Below are 21,462 nucleotides of genomic sequence, written 5' to 3' on the forward strand. Positions count from 1 at the left end.
TTCAGCCCAGCCCATCTTTTTCTTTTTCTCTTTCACCCCGCGGCCCAGAAACTCTTTCCCGCCGGCCTATTCCCCGCCTCCTGGCCCAGTCCGGTCCAGCACCCCCTCCCCCTCCCTGTCTCACCGCCAGACAGACCCCCGCGTGTCGAGCTCGTCCCCGAGCTCGGGTCCGAGCCGGACTTCCGGTCGAATCCACCTGGGATCTCCGCGCCGCCGTGTTCCCTGGGCCCGCACGTCCAGGCGCCAGGTCGCCCCTATAAAAGGAACCCGAGACCCCCCTTGACCTCGCCAAAATCGCAGCCGCCACCTTAGTCCTCGCTAACCCTAGCTCCCAGAGCCGCCGCCTTCGTCGACTTCGGAGCTCGCCGCCGTTCCGTTCTGTTTCCTCAACGACATCACAGCCCCGCAGCTTCTCTGTGGTGAGAGCAAGCCCTTCGACCCCTTCTCTCTCTCTCTCTCTCTTTTCCTCTCATGCGCGTGTATTAGCTCGCCGGAGCTCCGCTCCGCCGTTCCGCCATCACGCTAGGTCTCCGCTGCCCTATCGCCCTCCCAAACCCCCCCTAATTGAGTTCGCGAACTCGCGAGCTCGCTAACCGTGCAACCCGCGCTCGAAAAGAGCCCCGGATGGCCGTTTTGGCCAAGTCCGCTAGCACCGCCAGCCGCCCCGACCCGCTCGCAGCCGTTAGATCCAGATCGGACGGCCTAGATTAGATCGGATCTCAGTCAACCAAGTTAGAAAACGGTCAACTGTGGTTCTTTTGCACATAAACCCCTCTGCTTTTATATATTTGAACCCGCAGTCCTTCACAGTTGAAGAGTATTTACGAAACAGCCCCTGTTTTTATGATCTAGCCCCTGAGTATAAGGTTTAATTGCGTTCTAGCCCTTAAAACTTGTTTTTTTATAACTTTTCCGTTTTAGATCCGTTTTTGATGATCTTTATGCTCACGCGATCGTTGCAACGAGTAGTATAGTTTAGTAACCTCTTTTTGTACTGTTTATGTTGTTTGGCGTACTGTTTATGTTGTTTGGCGTACTGTTTCTTATTATTTGTACTTGTTTGTTTGTATGTGCATGTGCGATGCGATAGACGATCCACAGTTCAAGGAGCAGCAGCAAGATCAAGGCTTCGGAGGGCCTGACCAGCAGTAGTTTGAGGAAGCCAAGTGGACCCTTGATCATGTTTTTCTTGACCCACGAAATCACCAAATCTATCACATTTACTTTTATGTACATGCATGTGTCTATAATATGATGGGAACCGAGTTAAGGATATGCCTAGTATTGTTTACCTTTTTCCTTGATCAACTTGGGTTTATTTTTCATGTTGGGTAGCTATGCTAGTCGCTTTACCTTGGTTATGGGTGGATAATATACAAATGCTATACTTGTTTACTTCATGTTCATGATGGTTTAATGTTGTTAATCAAGATCATATGTGTTAATTGGAACATGGAGAACCACCCAGGAAAACAGTGCAACCACAATACTATATGGCTCTGGTCTTGGCTAAGTAACTAGATGATCTATATGTCGTGCTGGGGCATTTGATTGGTGGATTTTTCGGGTTATCGTGCTTTGAGGAGCGGGTGAAGGAAGCTTCGTCTTCTGAGGTACCGCAGAAAAAGGGACCAGTACGTACATATAGTGATTCTTTGGAAAAGCCTCATAGTGAATCCCTAGCCACTCACCAAAGGAAGTGTTTAAGGGCCTTGCAAACCCGGGCGACATGGGAAAAACGAGTTGTGGGTAAAGTGTACAACCTCTGTAGAGTGTAAAACTAACCGGTTAACCGTGCTCACGGTCAAGAGCGGCTTGGACCCTCACATGATAGTTGAACTTGAAGTTGATCTAAATCGATGCTCTAATTTATGGATAATTGTTGTTTATCTTTATATATGCTTATTTTGTGGGTTTAATGGTATATACTTATATCTTGATAATGCTTGCTAATAAAATATGATCAACTAAAATTGCTGAGTGCAGTTAAACCGTGTCAGCTATTCCTTGAATTAGCCTTGCATGTATTATAGTTATTTCCCTACCACTTGTTGAGTACCAACCATAAGTGTAGTCACCCTTGCATACTTGCTGCTCAGACCGTAATAACAACTGTCCGGAGTTTCCAGAAGACTTCGAGGATTTCTAGGCGTATGTCTCCCAGTCATCTTCCTGTGCTGAAGAAGATTCCGCTGCTATTCTATAGACGTTTATTTATTCGCTTAAGACATTCGGTTTTGTAATAAAGTTACTTAATACTCTCTTTACGCTTGCACTCGTTGTGATATTCACTTTATGGTTAATCATATGCGTGTAAACTGATCCTGGCGCACATATGAGATGCATTCGGTTTGCCTTCATAAATCGGGTGTGACAGAAGTGGTATCAGAGCCAGGTTGACTGTAGGACGTTAGCCTAGATAGAAATGGTCGAAAATTAAGGTCTATCTTGCTTAGTAGCCATGCTCTTTCATGCTTATTTGCTTAATCCTTATTGATAGCTTTTATCACATCCTTGATCGCATAATTGTCATTTCTTTCAAGTATGTTCTAAAACCTTTCTATCATGTTCTTCAGATGGCCAGAACCAGGCGGACTACACGCAAGAGCACTAGAGGTCGTGCCTTCGCCCGTCGTACCATTCCTGTACCCGCTGAGCCTGTACCCGCCCCAGCGCCTGCTCCAGTGCCAGCTCAGCCGGAGGAAGAGGTTGAGGAAGTGCCCGGGAGGGATTACTTCTTCGACGAAGATCAAGAAAGCAACATCTGGGAAGTCGATGCGGACAGAAACATACAACCATCTCTACCGTCGCTGACGCCAGCACATGATCTAGGCCCGCTACTGGCCTATTTCGAAGCTCAGGTTCCAGCGACCGCCATCGCTGGAGGAGGACAAGAGGAGGAGCCCTTGGAGATATCAGAGGATAAAGCCCCAGTACCACCACCTGCACCTCCTGCTCCAACTGCTTCAGCGCCTGCACCCGCTGGAGGAGACCCGGAAGGCCCAGAGGATCCAGAGGACCCGGACGACGAGGATGATGATGAAGATGATCAGGATGACGACCCGCCAAAAGAAAGGGCACCGTACTACGTCTACACCTCATTCCACGAGGAGGGTCACTTTCCCCTTCTGCTTCAGGACGTGCTGGAAGAGCTTCACAACCCCGTGGCTCCCATGTACGAGACATGGCACTATGAAGACCCTGCGCTCGGCGACTACTACGTCACTCGGGTCCACATAAGGGTGGATAATGGGTCCCGAGGCATGATGACCATCTCCGCACATGACTCCTCTACACCCATGGTGACCTACCGTGCCGCAGTCAGCCATGCCGCTAGGAGGGCTCTCTGATCTCTCAACCACACCACCGCTGAGACTTGGAGGACACTGACTATCAGCACCTTCCTCGCCGTGCTCGTGGGACAGAGTATACGAAGTTGACACTTGGAGGGGACGAGGAGAACCGCGTCAATGTCACAGTGCGGGCTCTCGCCGGAGTCGACACGGACCTAAGGAGCATCGTCAACCAGCTGGACGACACCTAAGACCGACTGAGAGAAGCTCAACATAGGATTCGCCAGCTAGAGGCCCAGCTTGTAGGAGAGGCGACTCCACCTGTTCCAGAGGAGGATCCTCCGCTTCCCGCCGTGTCACATCTGCGCAAGAGGCTTCGTTTCAGCGACCGTGGCTACCAGAACCGTTTCTATTAGACGATAGGATTAAGAGTTTAGGTTGAGTCTTGTAAAGAGTCTTTTTGTAATCGCTAGTTCGTGAATGTTTGTTTAAGTGTGTTAGTTAATCAGTGTGTTTCATGAGTTGGCTTTTTGTAATGATTGCGGTGTAATTATGGAGTGATGACCATAAGTGCATCAAGTTTTTAATGAAGTTAGCTAGTTAGTAAAGCTTGGGGTTATCTATTTTATTTATATTGTCTCTATTTCAACCTTGCACCTATATTTTACCATGATTATTTCATGAGTCTTACTTGTCTAACCAGTCAGATGGTGAACACTAGGTCCGGATCAGGAGTTGATTAGCCACCAGTGCAGCGTCAGAGAAGAGGCAACAACCAGCAACCCAACCACATGAGTGGAGGCAACAACTAGAACAACGGGCCACCGCCACCACCACCAGCAGGGATGGAGCAGTTCCTTGCTGCGCAAACACAGCTGTTGACTCAAATGGCCAACGCCATGGCCAATCTACAAGCTCAAGCGAACCAAGCTCCAGTACTACAGCCGCCACAGAGGGATCGCCACCGTGACTTCATGAGTCACAGACCTCCTACTTTCTCCCACTCACCAAATCCTCTTCACACCGATGACTGGCTCAAGACCATTGAGAAGATGCTGAACATAGTTCAGTGTACAGACAGGGAGAAAGTACTGTATGCCTCAGGTAAATTGGAAGGAACTGCAACAGACTGGTGGGATGCTTATACCGCCGCCCATGCTGATCAAAACACCATCACCTGGGATGAGTTCAAGACTCAATTCAGGGAGCACCACATACCTGAGGGTTTGATGAAGCTGAAGAGGCAGGAATTCCTAGCTCTGAAGCAAGGGGGAATGTCCGTAAGTGAGTATCGGGACAATTTCATCCAGTTGTCCCGCTATGCCCCCGCAGACATGGCCGAAACAGGACTACTTCAGGCTAGGGTTGGTTGCACCCATCAGATATCAGTTGTTGGTGCACAGGTTTGATAGCTTCCAGAAACTGGTGGACAATGCCATCTCCGTGGAGAATGCTCGCAAGGAGATGGGTGAGCAGAAGCGGAAGTTCGAGTCACAAGGCCAGTCTAGCAACTCGCGACCGCACTTTGGACCCCCACAAGGAAACCAGATTCACCCAGGAGGACAGAATGCCAACTTTGGGCAGAACCAGTATCAGTACCCGCGCCAAGTTCAGCAGAATCAACAGAATCAGCAGTCGGCGCAACGCTTCAACCCCCAGCAGAACTGTTAGAACACTCCTGCCGATACTCCCATGAGGAACAACAACACAGCCCCTACTGGATCCACCGTGTGTTTCAAGTGTGGTGGACATGGTCACTATGCGAACCATTGTCCCAATCCTCCTTAGAACACTCCTGCTCAGAACAATGCTAGCGGACAGAGGCAGACTCCACAGCAGCAGCCCAGGAACAACAATCAAACCCCGCAGAGCAACAGAGGACAGCAGAACTACATCCGTGGCAGGGTCAACCACATGGCTGCAGACACCGCTCAGGAGGCTCAGGACGCTGTGTTCGGTATGTTCTTAGTCAACTCCTCTCCTGCATCAGTTTTATTCGATTCTGGAGCATCGCATACTTTTATATCTACTCAATACATAGCCAAGTACTCCATACCGCTTTGCACCATGCCTAGAGCTATGCTAGTAAACTCACCCGGGGAAAATATGAGAGCTATGTACCAGTGCCACGGAATTAAAATTCAGATTATGGGTAGAGAGTTTGATGCAAGACCTATAGTTCTGGATTCGGATGGAATTGATGTTATCCTTGGGATGGAATGGTTAAACAAGCATGATGCTGTCATCCAATGTGCCAAGAGATCAGTGCTCCTTACCAGCCCAGCAGGTGAGAGGTTTGAGTTTGTTGCAACCTCTCCAACACCAGTAGATTGTACGGTGAATCAGATGAAGGCTGCTCTGATAGAGGACATCAGGGTAGCATGCGAGTACTCCGATGTGTTCCCCGATGACTTGCCAGGTATGCCACCTGAACGTGACATTGAGTTTATCATAGATTTTTTACCTGGTACTGCACCTATTGCTAAGAGACCATATAGGATGTCCGCTGGTGAACTAGAAGAACTTAAGAAACAATTAAAGGAATTGTTAGATAAGAAATTTATTCGAGCTAGTTCGTCACCATGGGGAGCCCCAGCGATCTTTGTGGACAAGAAGGATGGTACACAGAGGATGTGTGTGGACTACAGGTCATTAAATGAAGTTACTATCAAGAACAAGTATCCGTTGCCTCGTATAGAGGATTTGTTTGATCAGCTGAGAGGAGCCAAGGTATTCTCCAAGATCGATCTGAGGTCAGGGTATCACCAGTTGAGGATACGACCGTCGGATATTCCCAAGACCGCTTTCACTACCAGATATGGGTTGTATGAATATACGGTTATGTCATTCAGGTTGACCAATGCACCAGCTTACTTTATGTACTTGATGAATAAGGTGTTTATGGAGTATCTCGACAAGTTCGTAGTGGTGTTCATTGAATAAGGTGATGAATAAGGTGCAAATGTGAATTCTGGTTGAAAGAGGTTTCATTTCTTGGTCATGTCATCACAGATAGAGGAATTGCAGTTGATCCCGGCAAGGTCAGAGATGTGTTGAAGTGGGAACCACCTCAGACAGTGTCAGAAATCCGGAGTTTCTTAGGACTCGCAGGCTACTACAGAAGATTTATAGAAGGCTTCTCCAAGATAGTGAAACCCCTTACCTCAATACTGGAGAAAGGAAAAGAGTTTGTATGGTCAGATGAGTGCCAAGCCAGTTTTGAGGAATTGAGGAGATGATTGACCACAGCACTAGTGTTGGCTATGCCGGATATCCACAAGAGCTTTGATATATATATTGTGATGCATCCCGGCAAGGACTAGGTTGTGTGCTGATGCAAGAGGGACATGTGATTGCTTATGCGTCTCGTCAGTTGAGGAAGCATGAGCAGAATTACCCCACTCACGACTTGGAATTAGCAGCCGTGGTGCATGCTTTGAAGATATGGAGACACTATTTGTTGGGACACAAGTGTCAGATCTACACTGATCACAAGAGTCTAAAATACATCTTCACTCAGAATGACCTCAACCTGAGACAGAGAAGATGGTTAGAGCTCATAAAGGATTATGATCTGGAGATACACTATCACCCCAGAAAAGCTAACGTGGTTGCAGATGCTTTGAGCCGCAAGAGCCATGTAAATGCAATGAGAGTTAGGCAGATGCCTCAAGAATTGTGTTGGGAGTTTGAGAAACTCAACCTTGGTTTTGTTGGGCACACCGAGGGAATCACTATAGAAGTCGAGCCGACTCTTGAGCAAGAGATACGGAAGGGTCAGCTTGAGGATGATAAGATCAAGGAGATCAAGGAGCTGATAAAAAGAGGCAAGGTACCTGATTTTACTGAGGATGAACATGGAACCATGTGGTTCAGAAAGAGGATATGTGTGCCAGAGGTGGATCATCTGCGAGAGAAGATTCTAAAGGAAGCCCATGATTCAGCCTATTCGATTCACCCAGGTAGCACCAAGATATACCAGGATTTGAAAGAAAGGTATTGGTGGTATGGCATGAAGCGTGATGTTGCAGCTCACGTGGCCATATGGGATGTGTGTCAGAGAGTCAAGGCAGAACATCAGAGACCAGCTGGTTTGTTGCAACCGTTGAAAATACCAGAATGGAAATGGGAAGAAATTGGTATGGATTTCATTGTGGGGTTACCACGTACAAAGGATGGCTATGATTCTATATGGGTTATTGTGGATAGGTTGACAAAGGTAGCTCATTTCATTCCAGTAAAGACTACTTACTCGGGAGCCAAACTGGCAGAGCTATACATATCTAGGATTGTCTGCCTACATGGGGTACCTAAGAAGATTGTGTCTGACAGAGGCACTCAGTTCACGTCTCGGTTTTGGCAGAAGTTACATGAGTCAGGTGTTAGAGGATATGCTTAGAGCTTGTGCTCTAAAGCACGGAGGCAGTTGGGATAAGAGCTTGCCGTATGCAGAGTTTTCATACAACAATAGTTACCAGGCTAGCTTGAAGATGGCACCGTTTGAGGCATTATATGGAAGGATGTGCAGGACTCCATTATATTGGAGTGAGACAGGAGAAAGCCAGTTGTTCGGCCCAGAGATCATCAAAGAGGCCGAACGACAAGTACAGATTGTCAGAGAGAATCTGAAAGTGGCACAATCGAGGCAGAAGAGTTATGCAGACACCTATCAGAGGTTTGCGCAGATTCAAGGTTAAGGGGAAGTTGTGACCTCGTTACATCGGACCATTCAAGATCTTGGCCCGGAAGGGTGAAGTAGCTTATGAGCTAGAGCTACCGGCCCGATTGTCCGATGTACACAATGTGTTCCATATATCGCAGTTGAGAAAGTGTTTGAGGGTGCCAGAGGAGGAGTTACCACTAGAGGAACTGAATGTGCAGGATGATCTGACTTATACCGAGTATCCCGTCAAAATTTTGGATACACTAGAGAGAATTACTCGGAGTAAGAGGATACGGATGTGTAAGGTTCAGTGGAGTCATCATGTAGAGGATGAGGCTACTTGGGAAAGAGAAGATGAGTTACAGGCAGAATTCCCTCAGCTCTTTGCTAGCCCAGCCGAATCTCGAGGACGAGATTCCTTTTAAGGGCGTAGGTTTGTAACACCTGTATTTTCAAATTAGGAGCCTAAATAAATTCAACTAGATTTGTTAAAGGTTCGATAAGGTTTTATTTAATTTTTCTTGATTCTAGAGCATTTGTCGGGAATCAAATAAATTATTTAGCCATAAAATAAATATAAGGAAAATAGGTGTGTGCATTTCATGCTGGTTTGCATCTTTATTTGCTTGTTGTTCAACTTAAATTCAAATCTTTGAGTTTGAATTTAAATTGAAAGTGTTTGAATCGTTTTGGAAAATGGAAAATCCTTTCTCTTTCTCCCTCTCTTTCAGCCCAGCCCATCTTTTTCTTTTTCTCTTTCACCCCACGGCCCAGAAACTCTTTCCTGCCGGCCCGTTCCCCGCCTCCTGGCCCAGTCCGGTCCAGCACCCCCTTCCCCCTCCCTGTCTCACCGCCAGGCGGACACCGCATGTCGTGCTCGTCCCCGAGCTCGGGTCCGAGCCGGACTTCCGGTCGAATCCACCCGGGATCTCCGCGCTGCCGTGTTCCCTGGGCCCGCACGTCCATGCGCCAGGTCGCCGCTATAAAAGGAACCCGAGAACCCCCCCCCTTGACCTCGCCAAAACCGCAGCCGCCTCCTTAGTCCTCTCTAACCCTAGCTCCCAGAGCCGCCGCCTTCGTAGAGTTCGGAGCTCGCCGCCGTGCCGCCATTCCGTTCTGTTTCCTCGACGACATCACAGCCCCGGAGCTTCTCTGTGGTGAGAGCAAGCCCTCCGACCCCTTCTCTCTCTCTCTTTTCCTCTCGTGCGCGTGTATTAGCTCGCCGGAGCTCCGCTCCGCCGCTCCGCCGTCGTGCTAGCTCTCCACTGCCCTAGCGCCCTCCCAAACCCCCCTAATTGAGTTCGCGAACTCGCGAGCTCGCTAACCGTGCAACCTGTGCTCGAAAGAGCCCCGGACGGCCGTTTTGGCCAAGTCCGGCGATGCGCCACCGCTAGCGCCCCAGCCGCCCCGACCCGCTCGCAGCCATTAGATCCAGATCGAACGGCCCAGATTAGATCGGATCTCAGTCAACCAAGTTAGAAAACGGTCAACCGTGGTTCTTTTGCACATAAACTCCTCTGCTTTTATATATTTGAACCCGCAGTCCTTCGCAGTTGAAGAGTATTTACAAAACAGCCCCTGTTTTTATGATCTAGCCCCTGAGTATAAGGTTTAATTGCATTCTAGCCCTTAAACTTGTTTTTTTATAACTTTTCCGTTTTAGATCCGTTTTTGATGATCTTTACGCTCACACGATTGTTGCAACGAGTAGTATAGTTTCGTAACCTCTTTTTGTACTGTTTATGTTGTTTGGTGTACTGTTTCTTATTGTTTGTACTTGTTTGTTTGTATGTGCGTGTGCGATGCGATAGACGATCCGCAGTTCGAGGAGCAGCAGCAAGATCAAGGCTTCGGAGGGCCGGACCAGCAGCAGTTTGAGGAAGGCAAGTGGACCCTTGATTATGTTTTTTTTTACACATGAAATCACCAAATCTATCACATTTACTTTTATGTACATGCATGTGTCTATAATATGATGGGAACCGAGTCAAGGACATGCCTAGTATTGTTTATCTTATTCCTTGATCAACTTGGGTTTATTTTTCATGTTGGGTAGCTATGCTGGTCGCTTTACCTTGGTTATGGGTGGATAATATACAAATGCTATACTTGTTTACTTCATGTTCATGATGGTTTAATGTTGTTAATCAAGATCATATGTGTTAATTGGAACATGGAGAACCACCCAGGAAAATAGTGCAACCACAATACTATATGGCTCTGGTCTTGGCTAAGTAACTAGATGATCAATATGTCGTGCTGGGGCGTTTGATTGGTGGATTTTTCGGGTTATCGTGCTTTGAGGAGCGGGTGAAGGAAGCTTCGTCTTCTGAGGTACCGCAGAAAAAAGGACCAGTGTGTACATATAGTGATTCTTTGGAAAAGCCTTGTAGTGAATCCCTAGCCACTCACCAAAGGAAGTGTTTAAGGGCCTTGCAAACCCGGGCGACATGGGAAACACGAGTTGTGGGTAAAGTGTACAACCTCTGTAGAGTGTAAAAATAACCGGTTAGCCGTGCTCACGGTCAAGAGCGGCTTGTACCCTCACATGATAATTGAACTTGAAGTTGATCTAAATCGATGCTCTAATTTATGGATAATTGTTGTTTATCTTTATATATGTTTATCTTGTGGGTTTAATGGTATATACTTATATCTAGATAATGCTTGCTAATAAAATATGATCAACTAAAATTGCTGAGTGCATTTAAACCGTGTCAGCTATTCCTTGAATTAGCCTTGAATGTATTATAGTTGTTTCCCTACCACTTGTTGAGTACCAACCATAAGTGTACTCACCCTTGCATACTTGTTGCTCAGACCGTAATAACAACTGTCCGGAGTTTCCAGAAGACTTCGAGGATTTCTAGGCGTATGTCTCCCAGTCATCTTCCTGTGCTGAAGAAGATTCCGCTGCTATTCTATAGACGTTTATTTATTCGCTTAAGACATTCGGTTTTGTAATAAAGTTACTTAATACTCTCTTTACGCTTGCACTCGTTGTGATATTCACTTTATGGTTAATCATATGTGTGTAAACTGATCCTGGCGCACATATGAGATGCATTCGGTTTGCATTCATAAACCGGGTGTGACAAAAAATATATTAAAAAATACTCACAAAAAATAGTAAGGTTCATAACATGCGTAGCTTTCTCGCCCTGTGATGCGTTTTGCGCTCCTGTACGTCCATCGCAGCATCACACTCAGCTCCTCTGACCGTAGCGTCGGTTCCACACTAAGATCATGTCTTCTTATCTTTATTTGAGATGAAGTGGTGATGACAATGAGTAAAACGAGACAGGGACGGAAAATCCCCACGGAAATGGGGATGAGAAGAATGTTGTCTCTGTTGCTGTTTGTGGGGACGGGGACGGAGAATTTTTCTCCCTACGGGGACGGGGATGGGGAGGCATTCCCTGACGGGGAATTCTTCATTGCCAGCACATGGCAGTTCAGTTCTATCTAACTCTAGGAGATAGAGATTCCAAGCTTCCAGTGGACATCGACGATGATGAGTGCGTGGGTGATGGCAGGCCGCACATCGAGAAGTTCTACTATCTTTTTCTACGTACAAGCTGAATTTTTCCACATGCGGAGGATGCTGCAGCCTGTAGGGGACCTTATGGAGTCATTGTCGCTCTTTACTTGCTCGGTACTGTAGTCCTCAACACAAATGACAAGGATGAGATTTATTGTTCCTACAAATTAAAGAGCCAGCTAATGTTGATGGCTGAAGTACGCAATTTCAAAGCAACAACTCTTAACCAATTCAATTTTAGAGGCCGGTTAAGCATTAGTTTAGAGGCCGTTTGGTGTGGCTCAAAGAGCAAGATTTGTCTGGTTATGATGAAAGTTAGTTATCAGTTACTCAATATGCTTTTTCCATATGTGGTCATAGTTCTCCCTTTTTCATAGGACCAGTACCCTTCATATATAACATAGTCAATTACAATCCTGTTATGGTAGAAAAAAGTCACGAGCCATATGGCATTTAATATTTATTTTTGAAGAGCTTTAGTCAACGATGAACCGACAAAGAGGCCTCATGCTTTGTTTGGGATTGCTCGAGCTATATATTTTTTTTGGAGGTGGAGCTGGTTACTATAAGCTTAGAAAATCGTAGAGTTGAAGTTATGACTATGTAGAAGATATTTAGATGAGTTATTTTCTTCAAAGTTTAGATTAAAATAATTTTTGAAACTATTTAAAAATGATCTTAGAGGAGCTATAAGTCCTCTCTGGGCTGTATGCATGCATGGTGCACGCGGAACAAACTTGTTTTAAAGCATATCTTGTCCAAATTATACGAACAACACAACACAATCAACATTATTACATTGTCGCAATACCAAAAGATGTGGGCTTAAGAAAAAGATGTACAAACAACTAACAAGGTACATGACGCATGAAGAAAACCTCAAGGACTGCATAGCTGATTCCCTCCATTCAAAGAGAGTAGGAGTGTAATATAATAATGTAACGCGCGTAAGAACGTCATAATCATGTTACTAGTAATTCAGCGGCGTGCTAGCCCCAGGGCCAGCGTGAACGTCCACCAAGAACTTGCCAAACGCCGCGCGAGACGATCCACCATCCTTCCACGCCATGTCTGCAGCCTCTTTGTGTGCCATCACCTGTGCCCTGAGCTGCTCCCCTTTCTCGGACTCCATCACAAGCCTTACCTTGGCCTCTACCTCCTCCGCCGTGACCAGGCCCTGCTGCCACCCCACCATCTCCACGCCAACCCCGTACTCCTCCACCATGAACACCTTGTTCATCTTCTGCTCCGCATACTGAGGCCAGCAGAGCATCGGCACGCCTGCAGTGATCCCCTCCAGCAGCGAGTTCCACCCGCAGTGCGTCACGAACGCGCCCGTCGCCCTGTGATGGAGCACGTCCACCTGCGGCGCCCAGATCTTGATGACGATGCCACGGCCGCTGGTCCTCTCCAAGAAGCCATCGGGCAGGAGCCCGTGGAGGTCCGGGTTGGCGTCCCTGCCGAACGCTTTCTCCGGGTTGTCGCCCAGAGGGGCTCGCACCACCCACAGGAACCGGTGGCCGGACCTCTCGAGGCCGACGGCGATCTCCTTGAGCTGCGCCTCCGAGTGGTTGCCCATCCCTATGCTCCCAAAGCAGAGGAACACGACGCTACGCTCTGGTTGCTCGTCGAGTCACGTGAGGCACTCGTGCTTCCCTTCTGTGCCAGCTGCCCCCTGGACAAGTGGCCCGACGCAGTACACCGGAGGCATCGTGAGCTCACTTCCGGTTCCAGCTGGGATGCATCGGTGCATACCATCGGTGTAATGACGTCAGTTGTCAGGAGAAGATTCTTAAGCACCGGATGAACCGGTGATGCATCAGAACAAAGCATCGGTTCAACCGCTGGTCACTGTGTCAGCTGTCAGGACTTCAACGGCTACTTCGGTTTGTGAGTAACCGGAAGAACCGACGCTACCCCTGCCAGAGGCATCGGTTCTTTCGGTGATACGCAGATTTTCAGCTGACCGTTGGAGCAACGGCTACAAGACTTGGTGGCCTATATATACGCCTCCCCCCGGCCATTTGAAGTTTGCTGGAGTTGCTGGACATCCCACACACACCCAAGAACATCTCCAAGCCATACAAAAGCATCAAGATCATATTCTTAGCTCTTAGCACACATTGAGAGTGTTGTGTAAAGGATTAGCTCTTAGTGAGTGAAATTGCAAGGCTTAGAGCCTTTGTGCTGTGGTTCATTAGCGAACCAAAACAAGAGCTTGGTGCGCCGGCACCTTGGAGCGTGAAGCTCGCCGGCAAAGTCATCGACCCTCCGACTTGGTGTGGAGCGGCGATGACATCTTTGTGCGGGGGACGTGGAGACCCCCATCCTTTGTGGAGAAGCTCCTTAGTGGAACCCGGGGCCAAGGTGACTGTGATTGTGTTCACGGAAGAGACTTGGTGGCCGAGTAGCAATACTCTTAGTGAGTGCTACAACAACGTGGATGTAGGTGTGCCTTTGTGGCTAACCGAACCACGGGATAAACACCCGCGTCAAGAGTTTGCTATCTCCTATCCCGCTCTTTAAGCTTCCGCATTTCATACTAGCAATTTGTGTGCCTTTACTTTCATAGAATAGTTCTTGATAGAAAAGGCTATAGGTTGCTAAACTATTTTGGGATAGGGTTTTCTCACTAGAACAACCTAGTTGCACATCTATATAGCATGTTTTAGTTTAAGTTTTGTGCAAACTAGTTGGATCTATAGGTCTAAGTTTTTAGAGTACCTAATTCACCCCCTCCTCCTCTTAGGCTAGAGCACCCGATCACTTTCAACACAGAAATAGGAAAATTTTCCTGCATTCCAAGCGGGGCCTATACTTGCCTTATTTACTCACCCTTGCCACCATATCATATCACAATCTTCTCTAAGGCTTCATTTAGAACACATGATTTTCATAGGAATCGTGTAGGAATTTCACAAGAAAAACGTAGGAATGGGAAAATTTTCCTCCATTCCAAAGGAGGCCTAAGAGCATTGCTAATTCTTTGTTTTTTTTTTGGCTAGTATGAGAAGATCTAGAGGCGCAAAACTTTCCAAAGCAATTACAAATTCTATCATATATCATGTTACATATATTTTCTTTCACGATATAAATACGGATATAGTTACAACAAGTTGGTAATTTACCCCAAAATGCTATTTTCACAAGGAAAGCTAAAATTAGAAATTTATATATGCTTTGTAGCTTGTATTACCATATTGTTTTATAACTTATTGTTGTTCTTAAGGGGAAAAAAGAGGTCATTTTCATCTTAGATGGATGCAATTGGGGTTGCGGCCCTGTCATTAGTGCCGGTTTTCATTTATCCTCTCCACTTCATGCTCATATGTGATGAAAAGTATCATATGTTTCGTAGACGTGAATGCTGCAATTGTGGACCAGACCACTTGCCGGGCTGGCCCTGCTCTACCTGTCTCCTATTCTTCTTCCTGATTTTCATAAACCTCCATGTACTAGTACTATCCAAAGGCTGAGTCCAGATGCCGTGCATAACGTTGTTTGAACACTTTGGATACACCGTACGTAGGGTGGAATTTAAATATAAACGGTGAGATAGACGATCTGCTAAAGTCGGCAGAAATGGATACATTTTCTTAATAATCCCACAGTCTCCCAATAAGCTTTTTTTTTGCCAAAAAATCCTCACTGTATCCCCCAAGTAAAAGGAGGGTCAGGCCTTTCTCAGCTACGTGTCTGTTTGGTTTGAGGTCAAACTTTAGCCGGTCATATTTAGACTAATTTTGACCATATTTAAATTTAAATTTAGCTAACTATTTTTTTCTCATTCACACGACTTGTTGGGGCCCTAAACAAACCATGTGATTGAGAAAAATATGTTGTTTGGCTGAAAAAACTTTTAGACTCAATTGTGGTTAAAATTAGTATAAATTTGGCCAGCCAAAGTTAGGCCTCAAACCAAACAGCCTCTGTCAAGCCCGTGCAGTATTGGTGGAGCCAAGGCCTGGTCGGGCCCATCAAACATGTAGTAGATATGTTAGTAACAGTGCAATTCTAAACATTCGTTTGAGCTAATTACACTTTTGAGTCTCTAGAAAAATAAACTCGTGATTAAAGTATATTATATGATAAAAATCATCACATGATTAAAGTATATTATATGATAAACTAAATCGTAATAAAAAAATAATGATTTGTTTAAATAAGACAGCTGGGTCAAATTTGGTGTAAAAAAGTCACACTCCTTGCAATTAGAAGCAGATGGAGTATTTATCAGTTACCGGTTTGAGTTGAACATTTTTTATATGGTATTAATGGCGGAATTGGGTGGTTTATTGAAATATATATAAATTTAATTTTATTTATAATGTTTTGTAATAATATATGTCGATGATGTGGATGCAGATTTGAGCGACAGTTTTTATTTGAACAATTATAAAGGTGGGTAATTTACATCGAACTTACATAACTGGCCTTAATAGAAACCATATAGATATTTGAATCGCATTTTAGATGAAGGATGTGTATGCATCATAGACCATACCAATGGCGTCTTCGCAAAATCCTCTGTGCCACGGCCCCCACGATCCTGTGCATCAGCCAAGCGTCAAGCCCGATCTAACATTGCGCACATCTGACAAGAACTGGCCAAACGCGCCATTCTGGACGAACCACCATCCTTCCACACCATGGCCGCGGCCTCTTTGTACGATGTCACCCTCTCTCTAAGGCGCTCCCCTGCCTTGCACTGCATCACTAGTCTCACCTTGACCTCCACCTCTTCAGCCCTAACAAACCCATGTCGCCACCCATCCAGCTCCATGCCGAATTGCCGATATCGGCTTCCTCCACCATAAACGTCTTATTCATCTTTTGATCCGCATATAAAGGCCAACACAACATTGCGAAGTCCGTTAGTTTGTGATCTACTCCAGCACCGAGTTCCACCCGCAGCGTGTCAAGAACGCGCCTGTCGTCTTGTGATGATAGAGCACGTCCACCTGCGGCGCCAGCTTGACAATAATGCCACGGGCCACGGCCACTGGTCCTCTCCAAGAAGCCATCAGGCAGGAGATGAATTGAAGATTAAAGGCGAGGGGTAGCGTTTCTGTGACGATACACCAGTGTGCATGGATTGCATTACATGCTGCTACCACATCCAAGCCTTTGTCAAACTACCGATCAACAAACGATGGGTGAGGCACTGATGTCATGCATTGCTGTTGTGGACCAGACCACTTGCCCTGCTGGCCCTGGGGTCGCTACTTTGTTGTGCTTGCTTGTCGAGCATCTGTAGCTGTCTCCTATTCTCCTTCCTAATTTTCGTAGACCTCTATGTATCTTATTATTATGAGAGTACCTTTTCTTAATCCTGCGGTCTCCCGATAAGCTTTTTTTTTTGGCCAAAAAAACTCACCATATGCCCCAAATAAAAGGAAGGTTGGGCCTTTCCCACTTATGTGCCTGTTTGGTTTGAGGTCTAAATTTGGCCAATCAAATCTTACTATTACTAATTAGAGATTCCAACCAGACGCGCTAGAAAAAAATATATTAAAAATTCTCACAAAAATAGTAAGGTTCATAACATGCGTAGCTTTCTCGCCCTGTGATGCGTTTTGCGCTCCTGTACGTCCATCGCAGCATCACACTCCTCCGCTCCTCTGACCGTAGCGTCGGTTCCACACTAAGATCATGTCTTCTTATCTTTATTTGAGACAAAGTGGTGATGACAATGAGTAAAACGATACAGGGATGGAAAATCCCCACGGAAATGGGGATGAGAAGAATGTTGTCTCCGTTGCTGTTTGTGGGGACGGGGACGGAGAATTTTTCTCCCTACGGGGACGGGGATGGGGAGGCATTCCCTGACGGGGAATTCTTCATTGCCAGCACATGGCAGTTCAGTTCTATCTAACTCTAGGAGATAGAGATTCCAAGCTTCCAGTGGACATCGACGATGATGAGTGCGTCGGTGATGGCAGGCCGCACATCGAGAAGTTCTACTATGTTTTTCTACGTACAAGCTGAATTTTTCCACATGCGGAGGATGCTGCAGCCTGTAGGGCTTTAGTCAACGATGAACCGACAAAGAGGCCTCATGCTTTGTTTGGGATAGCTCCAGCTATATAAATTTTTTGGAGGTGGAGCTGGTTACTATAAGCTTAGAAAATCGTAGAGTTGAAGTTATGACTATGTAGAAGATATTTAGATGAGTTATTTTCTTCAAAGTTTAGATTAAAATAATTTTTGAAACTATTGAAAAATGATCTTAGTGGAGCTATAAGTCCTCTCTGGGCTGTATGCATGCATGGTGCACGCGGAACAAACTTGTTTTAAAGCATATCTTGTCCAAATTATACGAACAGCACAACACAATCAACATTATTACATTGTCGCAATACCAAAAGATGTGGGCTTAAGAAAAAGAGGTACATGACGCATGAAGAAAACCTCAAGGACTGCATAGCTTATTCCCTCCATTCAAAGAGAGTAGGAGTGTAATATAATAATGTAACGCGCGTAAGAACGTCATAATCATGTTACTAGTAATTCAGCGGCGTGCTAGTCCCAGGGCCAGCGTGAACGTCCACCAAGAACTTGCCAAATGCCGCGCGAGACGATCCACCATCCTTCCACGCCATGTCTGCAGCCTCTTTGTGTGCCATCACCTGTGCCCTGAGCTGCTCCCCTTTCTCGGACTCCATCACAAGCCTTACTTTGGCCTCTACCTCCTCCGCCGTGACCAGGCCCTGCTGCCACCCCACCATCTCCACGCCAACCCCGTACTCCTCCACCATGAACACCTTGTTCATCTTCTGCTCCACATACAGAGTCCAGCAGAGCATCGGCACGCCCGCAGTGATCCCCTCCAGCACCGAGTTCCACCCGCAGTGCGTCACGAACGCCCCCGTCGCCCGGTGGTGGAGCACCTCCACCTGCGGTGCCCATAGCTTGACTATGCGACCACGGCTATGGGTTCTCCCCAAGAAGGCCTCGGGCAGAAGGGCATCAAGGTCTGGGTCAGCACAGGGGTCTGATGGTTTCTCTAGGTCATCGTGGGAAGGGGCTCTCACCACCCATAGGAACCGGTGGCCAGACCTCTCGAGGCCAGCGGCGATCTCCTTGAGCTGTGCCTCGGAGTGGTTGCCTGTCCCTACGCTCCCAAAGCAGAGGAACACAACACTGTGATCTGGTTGCTCGTCGAGCCATTTCAGGCACTCGTGCCTTTCTGTGGCCTCGCTGGACCCGGCGACCAATGGCCCGATGCAGTACAGCGGAGGCATCGTGGGGAACCACCGTGGATCCCCAAGAGCTTTCACCGCACGAGCCTCGAGCGACACGAACGTGTTCGCTAGAATTCCTTCGGTTTCTTGGATTCTGCACATCATCTTCAGTCCTACCTTTTTTGCCTTGCTCCCTGGATTCCCAAGCAACTTATCAGATGAGGAATGAGAGTACTCTATCCAGCCTGTGATGAGTGAATTGCCAACCGTGCGGTGTGATCGTGTGCTTGGTCTTTGGATTGCAGGTACACAGGCATCAAGTGTCGACGGTGAGTTGCCGTGGAGGAGCTCGGGCCGGGCGGCAGCTGTGGCGTCCACTCCTAGATCGAGGACGCAAGCGGCGACTGAAGGCGGGTTTCTGGGTTTGCGCCACAAAACCAAGGAGACGGACGGTGGTTGAAGACGCCAAGTCGTGGAGGCACGGGCGTCGGTCTCGGGACTAACGGAGGCGACGGGCGTCGACGGCGTCTAGGGCCTCGCTGCGGGCAAGGAGGTGACGGGCGTCGGGCTGTGTCTAGGGCCGTCATAAGGCCAAGGCGGGAACGGCGTCTAGGGCCACGGCGTGGAGGCGGAAATCTTCCCGCGCGAGGAGTTTTTGCGGTTTTCTAAAAACCGGCCATCTACCCGGGTTTCACGGACCTTCCAAAACCGTGGACCAGATCATCATCAAGATGGCGGCATCGTGGAGAAGACTTCGTTCCGAAGAAAGAACCTCAGCCGTCAGATAGGATTGTGTACAGGGTGATGCTGCAGACCAACCGGTCTGACCGGTCCCTAGCACCGGTCTGACCGGTCTAACTAACCGGTCTGACCAGTCCATGGAACCGGTCTGACCGGTCTCGGCGGGTATATATACCACCACCAGCCCGTGGCTGGTTGAGTCTTTTGAGTCTTTTCAAATCCTTTTCGTTTTTCCTTTCCCCTTCCTCTGCTCTAGGTTAGGGCCAAGGACTCCAACGCAAAAGAGGTTTAGGGTTTAGCTAATCTCTCAAATTTAGTGGGTAGGATGACGGGCGGATGGCTCTAGCTTTTTATAGGTGAATTCCTTTGAAATTTACGAATGAAAACTTGCTGAGATCATCTATGTGTGCTGAGTATTCGTCCTCCCCTTCCTCTCTTGCGTTTTGGGTTTGAATTCTCCTCTTTTGGTGTGTTTTGTGTTTGGAGGAGAAAACCCCATGGATTCGTGGTTTGCTGGACTTGTTGTGATGATTTCCTATCCATCTAGCCTAGTGCTAAACCCTCTGGAATCACGAGTTCACTCGAATTGGATTTGGTGAGTTCTTGAGAAAACCCCAATATTCTTTGATCTTCCTCTAAATTCTCTCGATCTGTTAATCTTTTGAGACAGATCTTTTGGGGATATGTTCATGGGGTAGATGCGAAGCTATCCTCCAAGTTTCATTGGATTTGGACTTCGTTTGCTCGAGATTTGCCATTTGGAGCTTTGGTTGCGGGCTGTCTGGGAGAGACCGGTCTGGCCGGACTGTGAAACCGGTCTGACCGGTCTGGGACGTCTGCTCTAGCCCGATCGGTCTGACCGGTCTCAGTGGCGGTCTGACCGGTCCCCTCTGCTGTGTTCTACGATTCGCATCGAGTTGGCTCTTTTTCTTCCGCGAAGTTCTCGAGGGTGTGCTGCTTTGAGATAGCTAGTCCAAAGCTATTCTCATACCTTAGGTTGAGGGTTTGTGGTGATTTTCGGAAAATAGGCCGACGGATCGATTTCGAGAGAAATTTTGATCGCCTCCCATTCACCCCCCCTCTGGTCGCCGGTTTCGGTCCCTCAATTGGTATCAGAGCTTTGTTGAAGTTTATAGTACCTTAACCAGTTCGAAAACCACTTGGCGACCATGGCGAGTATTGGGAAGATCCCGATATTTTCCGGCGAGGACTATGCCTACTGGAAGGTTCGGATGAGAGCCTTCTTGCAGAGCATGGGAGCCGAGGTCTGGGATATTACCAAGAACCAAGCTTACGTGGTGCTTGCCGCTCGGGTCACTCCTCTTCAAGTGAATGAGCACGAGGTTAACGCCAAGGCTGTCAATGCCTTGTTCGCTGGCATTTCTCGTGCGGAGTTGTCACGCATCCAGGGTTTTTAGGAAGACCACAAGATTTGGACGTGTCTTGAGAACTACCACAAGGGCACACCTCAGGTGAAGGCCAGACTGTTCGAGACTCACCGGCGTGAATACGAGAACTTCACACAGGAGCCGGGTGAGAGCATTGACTTGATGTTCAGTCGTTTTAGTCGATTGTGAACAAAGTCAATTCGAACAGATCTGCTGATGCCCTTGAGTACACAGAGCACGAGAAGGCTCTCAAGTTGCTCTACGCACTTGATCGCTCTGTGTGGGATCTCAAGGTGAACACCATCATTGAGTCTGCTGGCTAAGAGACTCTAACGGTGAACGGGCTTTTCAGCAAGCTCAAGGCCACAGAGGTGGATAACCAGACACGAGCCAAGATCAATGGTGCCCCTCCTTCCAAGAGCATCGCTCTTTTGACTGGCCCAGGTGGATCGAGCTCTAACGCTAACTCTGCTCTTGGCTTTTCTCTTGCCTCTTTGCCTTCTGTTACAGATGAGCAGCTGGAGACGCTGGGTGATGACGACTTGTGCCTCCTCATCAGCAAGTTCCAGCGCGTCTACCACAACAGGCAGAGGAAGAAGAACCCCGGGTGCAACAACTGCGGCGATCTGAACCACTTCATCGCCGATTGCCC

General features: G+C 47.5%; 3 protein-coding genes across 3 annotated transcripts; 1 reads left to right on the forward strand and 2 right to left on the reverse strand.

Annotated features, from left to right (window-relative positions):
* Positions 1-4,138: 4,138 nt before the first annotated feature.
* Positions 4,139-7,692, forward strand: LOC120645689. The gene is made up of 6 exons (XM_039922450.1): positions 4,139-4,569; positions 4,697-4,901; positions 5,082-5,250; positions 5,335-6,046; positions 6,146-6,211; positions 6,891-7,692. The coding sequence occupies exons 1-6, from the start codon at positions 4,139-4,141 to the stop codon at positions 7,690-7,692; spliced, it is 2,385 nt and encodes a 794-aa protein (XP_039778384.1).
* Positions 7,693-12,198: 4,506 nt separating this feature from the next.
* Positions 12,199-18,846, reverse strand: LOC120645690 (anthocyanidin 5,3-O-glucosyltransferase-like). The gene is made up of 2 exons (XM_039922451.1): positions 17,891-18,846; positions 12,199-12,357 (listed from the first exon to the last, which is right to left on the reverse strand). Exon 1 carries the CDS (start codon positions 18,844-18,846, stop codon positions 18,001-18,003), a length of 846 nt encoding a protein of 281 aa, XP_039778385.1. The 3' UTR covers positions 12,199-12,357; positions 17,891-18,000.
* Positions 12,238-13,133, reverse strand: LOC120644558 (UDP-glycosyltransferase 2-like). Its single transcript, XM_039921200.1, has one exon. It carries the CDS (start codon positions 13,074-13,076, stop codon positions 12,468-12,470), a length of 609 nt encoding a protein of 202 aa, XP_039777134.1. The 5' UTR covers positions 13,077-13,133; the 3' UTR covers positions 12,238-12,467.
* Positions 18,847-21,462: the final 2,616 nt, after the last annotated feature.

The sequence above is a fragment of the Panicum virgatum genome, chromosome 8K (genome assembly GCF_016808335.1).
Source record: "Panicum virgatum strain AP13 chromosome 8K, P.virgatum_v5, whole genome shotgun sequence".
Classification (NCBI taxonomy): Eukaryota; Viridiplantae; Streptophyta; class Magnoliopsida; order Poales; family Poaceae; genus Panicum; species Panicum virgatum.

Coding starts and splice junctions, on each gene's coding strand:
- LOC120645689 (XM_039922450.1), top strand. CDS start 4,139: ATGGAGCAGTTCCTTGCTGCGCAAACACAGCTGTTGACTCAAATGGCC. Junction 4,570..4,696: donor GCTCTGAAGCAAGGGGGAAT/GTCCGTAAGTGA, acceptor GTTGGTGCACAG/GTTTGATAGCTTCCAGAAAC. Junction 4,902..5,081: donor AGTATCAGTACCCGCGCCAA/GTTCAGCAGAAT, acceptor AATCCTCCTTAG/AACACTCCTGCTCAGAACAA.
- LOC120644558 (XM_039921200.1), bottom strand. CDS start 13,076: ATGGGCAACCACTCGGAGGCGCAGCTCAAGGAGATCGCCGTCGGCCTC.
- LOC120645690 (XM_039922451.1), bottom strand. CDS start 18,846: ATGATGTGCAGAATCCAAGAAACCGAAGGAATTCTAGCGAACACGTTC.